The following is a 14,514-nucleotide window of genomic DNA, read 5'->3' on the forward strand; positions in this document are numbered from 1 at the left end:
CCCTATACCTCAGCCCTGAGGATGGGGGAGGAGAGACTTTTCCTTGGGCACTTTATCTCAACCTCAGGGACTGGCTTTTCTTTATGATTGCTACTCCTATATTCTTTAGAGTTTTCTTTCCTTTACTAAATGATCCCTTATTACTCCAATCCTTTGTTACAGTTAACAACTATATTAAACTTTGTATGTTCAAATTACTGTGTTGTTTCTCTCTTCACTGGACTCAGACACACACACACACACACACACACACACACACACACACACACACACTATTCTACTCTTGTCCTTCGCTTTGTTTTTGTCTTAGATTGATCATCCCTTGCTTCGATGAAGAGCTTTCTCTAATTAATTTATTTTTCAGAGTGGGCTTGGAGTTATATTATTCCCTGAGTTCTGCATGCCAAAAACTATTTCAGTACAATCTCAATACCTGAAAAACAGCTGCAAACTTGATTTTTCTTCACCTTGTAAAAAGACTTGGCTTTTTTTGCCAGAAGTTTAGAAGAAATTTTCTTAAAGGTACAGGTCTGCTTTAATTTTTGTAAAGTTTCCTTAAGTGTTAGTTCTGTTCCACTGTTTTGTTTATGTTCTTTAGGGGCTCCAGTTACATATGCATACACACATACACATATTGGATTTTTGTTGATTATCTTCTATATCTAAAAATTCCTTTGAGATACTTTTTAAACTCTTCTAATATTTATTTTTATTCTCTTGCCTTCTTATTTCCCTCCTTAATGTTCCTTATTACATTTTCAGTTGAGTCTATTGTCTTGTTCACCTTGGAATTCAGTCTTCAACTGAGACAATTTTGCTTTTTGTTTGGACAATTCTATTTTCACATCTTCTTGTCTACTGTGTATTTCTAGCTTGGCTTTTACAACCTATGATTCAAGGTATTTTTTTCATGTCTGCTAAGACTTGTTTAACTTGAGTTGCTACACAATAGGTTTCCCCTGATTAGTCATTAGTTTTAGAAACATTTTCAGTAGCTTATCCTCATCTTATGTTTTTCTTCATATAGAAGCCTTTTATAAATGTTGAGTGCTATTTCCTGGCCATTTTTACATGTCTTAAATTTTCCCAGACCAGCAAAAAACAAAAGGTTCTATTGGTAGGGAACTTGGGTCATGACTTGGCATAGTGAAATATAATTTCTTTAATAGATGGACCTGTTTAAGACAGAATGAGAAGAGTGGTATGCCTTTTATTCTCTGTAACCCTAAATTCTACCCCTTGCTGTCTTTTTTTCCTATTATTAACTATTCCTCTTCCACAAAGGAAGTTTTCTTCCCATGATTGCTATCTGCAGTTCACTTTCAACTTCAACTCTCCTCTCCAGTTCTAGTAGTGTGTCCTCTCATCCACAAGGTCTTAGCTCCGTTTTCAGCATTTCCCATTCTGGGTGGGGCTATCTCTTTCTGGGGGCAATTATAGCTGTGCTAGGCCCCCACTGTTCTCACCCTTTTTTATACAGTTTCCACCTACATGAATTCTTCATTATGGTATAGTCTGGTACTGGCTCTGCTGGTTTCAGATTTTTATATCCCCACTAACAAGTAACTGATATTTGTGGTATTCTTGGTTCCTAGTTATATTTAGGCATGAGTTATGAGTGGATTGTTTTCCTTTTTTATCTGAGGGTTTCTGGAGAATTTTTGGAAATATTTGATTTACCTGCTCACTATTTTCCTGAGAACTTGTATTTTTTACTAGCCTCTCAAATGCTTCTAAATAGTGATTCATAAAGTAGTGCAACAATGATACAGTGCAGTGTAAGATGGAATGAAGAGCATCTCTACGTTATTGCAATGTCATCTTTAGGACATCTCACTAAATGAAAAAAGGCAAGGAATAGACACACACAGACACACCCCTACATTAAAAATTGAAGGATAAACTATAGGATTAAAAAAAAAAGTGGTTACCTATGGCAGAAGGAAAGAACAAGGTGAAAAGGATTTCTCTGAGTATACTTTGAATATACTTTGTTTTATAGGCTTGACTTTTCAGGATTACACACACACACACACACACACACACACACACACACACACAATGTATTTATAAAGTAAAATTAAATTTTAAAAAGCAATTCCATAAAATAAAAAATAAAATGAAGCAAATGAGCCTTAGTTATCAAGTTGGTGGTAAAGCCACCCAGTTAGAACTAATCTAAACATCCTTATAACACATAAGGAAAAAAATGTAAATAACTCAAACCCTATCAATAACTAAACTGGTGGTAGTGTTGGTACTGTTATTCGGAGCCTGCTAAATGAGTGTTAGGGGATAAAGCAAATGAGTTATTGTGTTAACATGGAAAACTAGGGTTTTGTTGTGGTACAAAGGAGATACAAATTTAAGACAGTAGAGATGAAGTTGGTAAAAACACCTCTGTCCCTTAGTAAACAGTATCAGTATGAACCAATGATGTTTTATGGCAATATATTTTTTAAAAAGGTAGTTACTGCATTTCTGTACCAAAAAGACTAGAAAGGATGACCAACCTAGTAGCATTGAGCACTCTAGTGTTCTGATTATGGTCTCTAAATACCACTTATCAATAAAAGGAGCACAGGAACCTAGAAGAACTAGCTGATTTTGTATTCGGGGCAGAAAATGTATAAGATGAACCTCAAACATGTTGAAATTTCAAAAAATCCAAGAGAGATATTAAATAGTATCAAATAGTATATGAAAAAAGTTAGGAGACAACTTGATAAGTTTCCTTCTGGCAAAAGATGGGATAATTCAAGCGTCAATAAGGACAACTGGTGTGATAGAGTGAAACACAACAAATATGTATAAATTTTTGAGCTTATGATATTAAGCAATAGCAACAAAATCCTCCTTAAATATTCTTAAAGGATGCTAATAAACCAATTCACTGAAAATTGGTAAATAAAAAGATAAGGCACACATTTAAACTGTCTTTCCTGTGTATCTCAAAATAACTAAACAGTTGATAAAAGTTTATTTTAACAGACATATTCCATTAATTTATGAAGACAGAATGGCAGGATTAAATTTTTGCATTTGGTAACCATATGAATTATAGATCTACATCAGGAGGCAGCAAACTACAGTCAGCAGGCTGACCACCTGTTTTTGTAAACAAAGTTGTATTAGAACACAGCCATATTTGTTTATGTATTGTCAACAGCTGCCTTAGCAGAAAGACAAAGCTAAGTGGTTATAACAAAGAACGTATAATCTATAAAGCCTAAAATATTCACTATCTGTCCTGTCAAGAAAATTTGTCAACCCTGATCTAGACTATAAGCAGCAATGACTGCTACATTATATTACATTATAAAACAAGAGACAACCAGACTATACGCTTCTTGAGAGAAATAAATGTCATCACCTATGAAATATTCTTATGAAAAAACTGAACCTGAATCTGATCAACTCTCTAGGTTTAGCTACCAATTTCTAGGAACTAGAGGACAGCAAAACATGTTAAATGATACCACAGGGGATACAATCAACAAAAAGTAATTTTAGGAAATTTAAAAGATAAATGATTTAGTTTTTTTTTTTTTTGGACGGAGTCTCACCCTGTCACCAGGCTGAAGTCCAGCAGTGGAGCAATCTTGGCTCGCTGCAACCTCCACCTCCTGGGTTCGAGTGATTCTCCTGCCTCAGCCTACCAAGTAGCTGGGACTACAGGTGCAGGCCACCATGCTGAGCTAATTTTTGTGTTTTTAGTAGAGATGGGGTTTCACCATGTTGGCCAGGATGGTATTGATCTTCTGACCTCACGATCTGCCTCCCTGGACCTCCCAAAGTCGACCTCCCAAAGATTACAGGCATGAGCCACTGCGCCTGGCCAACTTAGGTTTTTTTTTTTTTAACAAGTAAACTGCAAAAAAAAAAAAAAAAATGAGAGCAGAGGAGAACTCATATATTTTAAAAAACTTAAAGGAAATATCAACTAACTGTAATGTGTGGATTCTAGTTAGATTCTGACTCAAAAAAAACTGATAAAAAAGAGAGAAAGAGACAGACAATCTGCAAAATTTAAACACATTAAAATATTTGTTTATATTAAGAAATTATCACTGGCTTATTTATATATGATAAAAAGTATGGTTAAGACATTCTTGCCCATGAGAGAGACATACTTAAAAACTCTGATGATCAAATGATGCTATGTTTAACAATTAGAGAAAGGGACAGAAAGTGTATACAAGTATAGATAAAACTAGATTGACTTCAACAATGAAGGTTACATGAGCACTCACTGGCTATTTTTTTCTACCTTTTTATATGTTTGAAATTTTACAACATAAATTTTTTTTAACAGGGGAAAACATTAAATAAATACCTAGGGAGGTCTTTCAAATGATACATGCCCTCTAACTCTCAATCTGGCACAACTTCCTGAGAGGAATATAGCCAAAGTCTATAAGCTAACCCTCTTGGTCCCCAATTGAGACTCACTGTAACTGATAACAAGGGCTGAATCCCTCAGATTTATTAAGGCAAAAGCTGGAGGAGAATCTGATCTGGAAAGAAAGACCTAGTGGGTTATTAAATAAAAAAAATAAATTTTATGTAATAATGGATTCAAAGTGAGAAAACTCCAAGGATCAGGTGACAATTAGTGAGAAAGGAGATAAGTGATCCTTAACAGTCATGCTTCTTACTGGGAGATTTTCTCTCATTTCTTGTCATTATCATAGGATTTGGTGAAAGCTTTAAACTTTTTGAGATAAATTAAATGGCGAGAACTCCTTCCATTCTCTCTCACAGGTAAATGGGCACTGGCCAAGAAGAACAATTTTCTTAGGAAGAATTTGGGAGAACGCTGGATATCATAAGCTAATGTAGAGATGGAGATGTCCAAAATGTCCGAGTTGTGCAGCTTGTTTCATTTTGGTTGGGCCTTTTGGGAGACTATAAGAAAAATTAGGAAGTAACGGAGGGAAGATGGCCAAATAGGAACAGCTCTGGAGCGCAGTACCCAGAGAGAGCGACACAGAAGGCAAGTGATCATTGCATTTCCAACCGAGGTACCAGGTTCATTTCAATGGGACTGGTTGGACAATGGGTGTAGCACAAGGAGGGCAAACCAAGGCAGGGTGGAGCACTGCCTCACCTGAGAAGTGCAACAGGCCGGAGGACCCTTCCTCCTACCCAATGGAGGCCATCGGGGACTCTTCCAGCCACTCTGGCACTCTGTTTCACATACTGCACTTCTCCCATAGTCTTTACAACCCACAAACCAGGAGATTCCTGCTGGGCCGACAAGCACCACGGGTTTCTGGCACAAATCTAGGCAGCCGTTTTAACTGGCGCCTGGAACACCTGTGAGACAGAGCCGCCCATTCCCTTGAAAAAAAGGGGGATGAAGGCATGGAGCCAAGTGATCTGGCTTGGGAGGTCCCACCCCCACAAAGACCAGCAAACAGAAACCCCCTGGCTTGAGAGTTTTGCAGCCAGCATAGCAGTTTAAGCTTGACCTGGGATGGTTGAGCTCAGTGGGGGGAAGGACATCTGCCATTACTGAGGCAGTCCCCCATTACAGAGGCAGTCCACCATTACTGAGGCAGTCCACCATTACCGAGGTACTTCTAACCTTACCTGTGTAAACAAAATCGCAAGGAAGTTTACACGGCAGCTGGGCAGAGCCCACAGCAACTCAGCAATGCCTCTGCAGGCAGAATATGACTAGACTCCCTCCTTGCTGGGGAGGGCATCTCTGAAAAAAGGCAGCAGCACGTCAGGGACATATAAATAAAGCCCCACCTTCCTGGGACAGAGCACCTGGGAAAAGGGGCAGTTGTAAGTTCTGCTACGGCAGACTTAAACATCCCTTCCCAGCAGCTCTGAAGGGAGCAATGGAGCTCACAGTACAGCACTTAAACTCTGATAAGGGACAGACTGCCTCCTCAAGCAGCTCCCTGACCCCTATATATCCAAAGAGACACCTCATACAAAAGAGCTCTGGCTGACATCTGGCGGGTACCCTTCTGGGATGAAGCTACCAGATGAAGGAACAGGCAGCAATCCTTGCTGTTCTGCAGACCCTGTGGGTCATTCCCAGGCAAGAGTGGACCTCCAGCAGTCCTGCAGCAGAGGGGCCTATTAGAAGGAAAACTAAAAAACAGAAAGAAATAGCTTCGACATAAACAGAAAGGACATCCACTCACAGACACCATCCAAAAGTCATCAACTTCAAAGACCAAAGGTAGATAAATCCATGAAGATAGGAAGAAACCAATGCAAAAAGGATGAAATCAGCAAAAACCAGAACACCTCTCCTCCAAGGGATTACAACTCCTTACCAGCAAGGGAATAAAACTGGATGGAGAATGACTTTGATGAACTGACAGAAGTGGGCTTCAGAAGGTGGGTAATAACAAACTTCTCTGAGTTAAAGGAACATGTTCTAACCCAATGCAAAGAAACTAAGAACCTTGAAAAAAGATTAGGCAAAATGCTAACTAGAAAAATCAACTTAGAGAAGAACATAAATGACTTGACGGAGCTGAAAAACCACAGCAAAAGAACTTCGCAAACCATATACAAGTTTCAATAGCTGAATCAACCAGGCAGAAGAAAGGATATTAGAGATTAAAGATCAACTCAATGAAGTAAAACAAGAAGGCAAGATTAGAGAAAAAAAAGTGAAAAGAAATGAACAAAGCCTCCAAGAAATATGGGATTATCTGAAAAGACCTAATCTATGTTTGATCGGTGTACCTGAATGTGACAGGGATAATAAATCCAAGCTGGAAAACACTCTTCAGGATATTGTCCAGGAGAACCTTCCCAACTTAGCAAGGGAGGCAAACATTCAAATCCAGGAAACACAGAGACCACCACAAAGGTATTCCTCAAGAAAAGCAACCCCAAGGAACATAATCGTCAGATTCGCCAGGGTTAAAATGAAGAAAAATGCTAAGGGCAGCCAGAGAGAAAGGTTGAGTTACCCACAAAGGGAAGCCTATCAGACTCACAGTGGATCTCTCTGCAGAAATCCTACAAGGCAGAAGAGACTGGAGGCCAATATTCAACATCCTTAAAGAAAAGAACTTTCAGACCAGAATTTCATATCCAGCCAAACTAAGCCTCATAAGTGAAAGAGAAATAAAATCTTTTATGGGCAAGCAATTGCTGAGAGATTTCATCAACACCAGGCCTGCCTTACAAGAGCTCCTGAAGGAAGCACTAAATATGGAAAGGAACAACCAGTACCAGCCACTGCAAAAATGTGCCAAATCATAAAGACCATTGACACAATGAAGAAACTGCATCAACTAACGGGCAAAACAACCAACTAGTATCAACATGGCAGAATCAAATTCACACATAACAATATTAACCTTAAATGTAAATGGGCTAATGGCCCCAGTCAAAAGACACAGACTGGCAAACTGGATAAAAAGCCAAGACCTATTGGTGTGCTGTATTCAGGAGAACCACCCCATGTGCAAAGACACACACAGACCTAAAATAAAGGGATGGAGGAAGATTTACCAAGCAAATGGAGAGCAAAAAAAAGGAGGGGTTGCAATCCTAGTCTCTGATAACACGGACTTTAAACCAACAAAGATCAAAAGAGACAAAGAAGGACATTACATAATGATAAAAGGATGATGCAACAAGAAGAGCTAATTATCCTAAATATATATGCACCCAATACAGGAGCACCCAGATATATAACATACTGCCCAAAGTAATGTACATATTCAGTGTTATCCCCATCAAGCTACCAATGACTTTGTTCACAGAACTGGAAAAAAAACCACCTTAAACTTCATATGGAACCAGAAAAGAGCCCACAAAACTGAGACAATCCTAAGCAAAAAGAACAAAGCTGGACGCATTATGCTACCTGACTTCAAACTATACCACAAGGCTACAGTATCAAAACAGCATAGGACTGGTACCAAAACAGAGATATAGACCAATGGAACAGAACAGAGGCCTCGGAAGTGATGCCATACACCTACGACCATCTGATTTTTGACAAACCTGACAAAAAAAAGCAATGGGGAAAGGATACCCTGTTTAATAAATAGTGTTAGGAAAACTGGTTAGCCATGTGCAGAAAGAAAGCTGAAACTGGACCGCTTCCTGACACCTTATACAAAAATTAACTCCAGGTGGATTAAAGATTTAAACATAAGACCTAATACCATAAAAACCCTAGAAGAAAACCTAGGCAAAATGATTCAGGACATAAGCATAGGCAAGGACTTCATGACTAAAACACCAAAAAGCGATGGCAACAAAAGCCAAAACAGACAAATGGGATCTAATTAAACTTAAGAGCCACTGCACAGCAAGAGAAACAATCATTATAGTGAACCAGCAACCAATAGAATGGGAAAAAATTTTTGCAATCTACCCATCTGACAAAAGGCTAATATCCAGAATCTACAAAGAACTAAAACAAGTATATAAGAAAAAAAAAAAAAAACCATCAAAGAGTGGGCAAAGCATATGAACAGACATTTTTCAAAAGAAGACATTTATGCAGCCAACAAACCTGAAAAAATGCTCATCATCACTCATCATCAGAGAAATGCAAATCAAAACCACACTGATACCATCTCATGCCAGTTAGAATGGCGATCACTAAAAATTCTGGAGACAAATGCTGTAGAGGATGTGGAGAAATAGGAACACTTTTACACTGTTGGTGGGAGTGTAAATTAGTTCAGCCATTGTGGAAGACAGTGTGGTGATTCCTCAAGGACCTAGAAGCAGAAATTCCACATGACCCAGCAATCCCATTACTGGGTATATACCCAAAGGATTATAAATCATTCTATTATAAAGACACATGCACACGTATGTTCCTTGAAGCACTGTTTACAATAGCAAGGACTTGGAACCAACCCAAATGCCCAGCAATGATAGACTGGATAAAGAAAATGTGGCACATATACACCATGGAATACTATGCAGCCATAAAAAATGATGAGTTCATGTCCTTTGCAGGGACATGGATAAAGCTGGAAACTATCATTCTCAGCAAACTGACACAAGAACAGAAAACCAAACACCTCATGTTCTCATTCATAAGTGGGTGTTGAACAATGAGAACATGTGGACACAGGGAGGGGAACATCACACAGTGGGGTCTGCTGAGTGGCAGGGGGTCTAGGATAGCAGGGGTTGGGGAGATTGAGGAGGGATAACATTAGGAGAAATACCTAATGTAGGTGACAGGGGGATGGAGGCAGCAAACCATCATGGCTTGTGTATACCTATGTAACAATCCTGCAAGATCTGCACATGTACCCCAGAACTTAAAAGTAAAATTTAAAAAAAAGAAAATAAAGAAAAATAAGAGATAAGTAGGGAACACTAATCTTTCCCATAGTAGGATGTTTAGTTTTTGGAAGCTAACTATTAATAATTGGCTAGAAAGAGTTTGGGTTTACTTACTCACCCAGAGGTGGCTGTAGCATGCCCCCATTCTTTTCACAATTCCCAATAGGCTGGATTTCAGCTGAGTCAACTAGCCGCCAGAAGTCATTTTTGTTGTCGCTGCCGTCGAGGCGCAGGCGAAGGCGGGCCCCTGTCAGTCCAACTACTGTGGCAATACAGGTGGATGTGGTGTTCCTGGGGTCCTGTGCTTCCAATTTCATGCTAATCTTGAACTCATTGCTTGGAGGTGTGTAGGACTGAGAAAAACAAGGCATAGGATTTAGACAGATTAAGAGTAAAACCCCAAAATTCATGTTTTGGATTCGAATTCGTTATAGCTGACAATTACTCTGAATTATTCCCTAATAATTCAGAAAGGTTTCATACAAAAGAAACAATGAAAGATAAGATGAAGGGGAAAAAATTACTTTCCACTGAAGCATCAAATAGACTCATATCAGTAATAAAAAGGACAAGAATGTCTTACATAGCCAGTTAATTAAATGTTTTCTCATCCTATAATTGTCTAACTTCCTACCCTTCCAGGTATGACATTTTCTTTTTAGGACCACTACATCCTATTAAACTATCATATTCTTAGCATCTCTTCGTGGAATATTTCAGTATATTGATACATATATCTACCACACAGACTACTGGGGTTAATTTTTTCTTATTTTGACAATAACTTACTAATCAATTCATATAACCGACATACAATAAACTATACACTTTATTAAGTCTTGACATATGTACATACTTATGCTACCATATACACCATATAAACCTGTGACAGCATCACCACAATCAAAATAATCAACATGGCCATTACCCTCAAGTTTGCATGTGCTCCTTTGTAATCTCTTCTTCTGGCCCCTCCAGGACCCCTGTACCCAGGCAACCAATGATCTACTTTCTATCACTGTAGATTGCTTTGCATTTTCTGGTGTTAGATGGAATCATAGAAGATGTACTTTCTTTTTTGTCTAGCTTCTTTCACTCAGCATAACTACTCTGATATTCATCCATATCGATAATTCATTTCCTTTTATTGCTGAGCAGTATATGATGTTGGTGGACATCTGGTTTGTTTCTAGTTCTTGGTGATTACAAATAAAGCTGCTAGAAACATTTATGTACAAATTTTTGTAGGGAAATAAACTTTCTTTTCTCTTGCACAAATACCTAGGAATGAAATGGCTGGATCATATGGTAGGTATACGTTTAAATCATGAAACGGAAAATTAACCCTTTTAAGGTATATAATTCATTGGTTTTTAGAATAGTCTCAGAGTTGTGTAAACATCATCCCTAATTTTATAATATTTCCATAATTCCTCCAAAATGAACCCTATACCCCAATGGATTCACTCCCAATTACCCTCTCAGCCCAGTTCCTAGAAACTATTAATCTACTTTGTTTCCACGGATTTGCCTATTCTGGACATTTCATATACATGGAATTATATAATGTGCGGCCAATATGTGAATCATTTCTTTCACTTAGCAAAATGGTTTCAAGGTTCACCCATGTCACAGAGTGTATCAGTACTTCATTCCTTTTCATTCATGAATAATATTCTATTGCATGGATATACTACATTTTGCTTACTTATTCATCAGTTGATGGACATTTGGGTTGTCTCCTCTTTTTGACTATTATGAATAATGATGTGATGAACATTTATGGTATGTTTTTCTGTGGACATGTTTTCTATTCTTTTTAGGTATATGCTTACAAGTAAAACTGCTGGGTCAGGTGGTAACTCTATGTTTAACATTTTGGGTAACCTCTGAACTGTCTCCTAAAGTAGCTACAGGATTTCATAATTTCACCACCAATGTATGAGGGTTCCAATTTCTATTTCCTCACCAACACTTGCCATTGTCTTTTTGATGTTAGAGTCATCTAGTCAATGTGACATGTATCTCATTGCAGTTTTGATTAGCATTTCTCTAATGACCACTGAGTAACTTTTATGTGCCTAATTGGTCATTTGTATATATTTGGAGAACTATCTATTCAAATACTTCGTCCATTTTAAAATCATGTTGTCTTTTAATTTCTGAATTTTAAGAGTTCTTACTATATTCTGGATACAAGTCCTTTATCAGATATATAATTTGCAAATATTTTCTCCCATTGTGTGACTCGTCTTTTCATTTTCTTGATGATATGGAAATGAAAAACTTTTAATTTTGATGAAGTTCAAGTTATCTATTTTTTCTACTGTTGTTTATCTATTTTGGTGTTATATTATCTAATCCAAGGTCATGAAGATTTTCTCCTACGTTTTCTTCAAAGAGTTTTGTAGTTTTAACGCTTACATTTAGGTCCATGATCCACTTGATATTAATTTTTGTATATGGTATAGAGGTTCCAACTTCACTTTTTTAATGTGGATATCCAGCTGTTCCTGCACAAGTTGAAAATCCCATTGAACTGTCTTAATAGCCTTGTCAAAAATCAATCAACCATAAATTGGTGGGTCAATTTCCGTACTCTCAATTTTAATTCATGAATTATGTCTATCTTCATGCCAGAACCATGATGTCTTAAGTACTGTAGATTTGTAGTAAGTTTTGAAATCAGAAAATATGAATCCTCCACCTTTGTTCTCTTTTCAAGATTGCTATGGCTACCCTGGGTCGCTCGTAAGAATTTTAGCACCAATTTGTCAATTTCTGCAAAAAAGGCAGCTGGAATTTTGACAGAGGTTGTGTTGGTCTACAGATCAATTTGGAAAATAATGCTGTCCGTTATGTGATTTGCAAGTATAGTCATGTTCCACCTAATGATGCCTGGTCAAAAACAGACTGTGTATAGATTGTGGTCCCATAAGATTAAAATGGAGCTAAAAAAAAATTCCTATATCCTAGTGATATCGCAGGTGTCTTAAGGTCCTAGAGCAACACATTACTCACATTTGTGGTTATGCTGGTGCAAAAAAACCTACTACACTGCCAGCTGTATACAAGTATAGCACATACAATTATGTACAGTACATATTTGATAACAAATGACTATATTACTGGTTTGTGTGTTTACTATATATTTTTAATCATTATTTTAGGGTTTATTCTTTCTACTTATAAGAAAATAAAAGTTAACTAAAAAACAGCTTCAGGCAAGCTCCTTCAGGAGGTATTCCAGAAGAAGGTATTGTTATAGATTACAGCTCCATCCACGCATGTAACTGCCCATGAAGATCTTCCAGTAGGCTCAGAAGTAGAAGTGGAAGACAGTGATACTGATGATCCTGAGTCTGTGTAGGCCTAGAGTAATGTATGTATTTGTCTTAGTTTTTTAATAAGAGTTTACAAAGTAAAAAAAAAAATTAAAAATTATTTTTATACAGCTGTACAATGTGTTTTAAGCTAAGTAGTACTGCAAAAGAGTCAGAAGTTAAAAAATTTTAACTTTATTAAGTGGAAAAGCTACAGTAAGCTAAGGTTAACTCCTTATTGAAGAAAGAAAAATTTTTAAATAAATTTAGTGTAGCCTGAGTGTACAGTGTTTATAATGTTGACAGTGGTACACAGTATTGTCCTCGGCCTTCATGTTTATTAACCACTTACTCACTGACTCACCCAGAGCAATTTCCAGTCCTCTAAGCTCCATTCATGGTAAGTGCTCCTGATACGGGTGTACAAGTTTTAATACAACTTTCATAACATATTTTTTATTGTACCTTTTCTATTTTTAGATATGTTTATATACATAAATACCATTGTGTTACAACTACTTACAGTATTCAGTATAGTAACATGTTGGACAGTTTTGTAGCCTAGGAGCAGTAGGCTATAGGCCTCGGAGTGTACTAGGCTATACTATACAGGACTGTACAAGTGTATGCTATGTTTGCACAACAATGAAATTGCTTAACAATTCATTTTTCAGAAGATATCCCTATCATTAAATTAAGCAATGTAAAACTATTTTCTCATAGTCTGTGGCCTGTATTTTCATTCTCTTACCAGTGTCTTTTGAAGAGCAGAAGCTCCTAATTTTGACAAAAGTCCACTCATTTTCTTAATGAATCAAAATTTTGGTCAGGCATCTTCTAAAGTTTTCTTTATATAAATTTTGCAAATTTGTTAGTTCCTCCCCCTGCCCCACCCACCCTTTGGCTGCTATTGTAAATGGTAGTTTCTGTTCCATTATATCTTCTAATGAATTATTTTAAAACCCTGAGTAAAATGCTGGTTTTAGTACTGAGGCATGTCTTTTTTTTCAAGCAAAGAACGTATTACTCAATTCCTAGTTTATATGGTGCTTTGTTTTGCTCAGTAGTGTGTTAAAGTTCTTCTGCGTATTTTCAAAGTAATTGAACCACTTTGCATTTTCACCAGCAGCGGATCAAAGTTCCATTTGTTCTACATCCTTACCACTATTTAATATGGTCAGCCTTTTGAAAATCAGAGCCATGTAAATAATTGTGTAGTGATAGCTTGTTAATCACTTCTAATTTGTATTTCCCGAATGAAATAATGGTATTGAGCATCTCTATTCATGTACTTACTTGCCCTGTATACATTTTCCTTGGTGACTGTTCTAATCTTTCAACCCAGATCGCTTTTATTTCTTCTTCTGGCCCATTTGCATTGGTAATACAATACTGAATAAAAGTCACAAGAGCAGATATCCTTGTCTTGTTCCTGACCTTAAGGGGAAAGCATTCAGTCTTTCACCATTAAGTAGGATGTTATTTGTAGACTATTAATAAATGTCCTTTAGAGTTTAGGATTTAGAAAGTTCTCGTCTATTTCTAGTTTGGTGAGAGTTTTTATTTAAAATAGACATTTAATTTTGTGAAATGCTTTTTCTGCATCTATTGAGATAATAGCATTTTTTCCTTTAGCATGTATACATGTGGTAAATTCCACTGACTGATTTTTGAAATTTAAGCCAACTCTGCATTCCTAGAATTAACCCCACTTGGTCATGAGTTACTCTTTTTACATATTGTTAGATTTTTGCCCTACAATTTTACTTAAAATGTTTACATTTGTTTTCATGTGGGATATTGATGCACAGTTTTCTTTTATCTACATGTCTTTGCTTGGTTTTGGATCAGAAATGTTTGCCTTTATAGAAGGAGTTAGGAGATACCCTTT

The 14,514-nt window shown here is 37.1% G+C and overlaps 1 protein-coding gene across 17 annotated transcripts in view; it reads right to left on the bottom strand.

Annotated features, from left to right (window-relative positions):
* Positions 1-14,514, bottom strand: part of SCMH1 (Scm polycomb group protein homolog 1) — a 237,750-nt gene that overhangs the window by 143,742 nt on the left and 79,494 nt on the right. For all 17 annotated transcript variants that reach the window (XR_004259472.1, XR_004259473.1, XM_032247143.1 and 14 more), the window contains one exon: positions 9,419-9,653. Coding sequence is in view for 15 of the 17 variants with exons in the window: in XM_032247135.1 (XP_032103026.1) it covers positions 9,419-9,653 (235 nt within the window). In the remaining 2 variants the exon portion in view is untranslated. The remainder of the gene's footprint in view (positions 1-9,418; positions 9,654-14,514) is intronic.

Source organism: Sapajus apella, unplaced genomic scaffold (genome assembly GCF_009761245.1).
Source record: "Sapajus apella isolate SASKATOON/1434 unplaced genomic scaffold, GSC_monkey_1.0 scaffold62, whole genome shotgun sequence".
Classification (NCBI taxonomy): domain Eukaryota; kingdom Metazoa; phylum Chordata; class Mammalia; order Primates; family Cebidae; genus Sapajus; species Sapajus apella.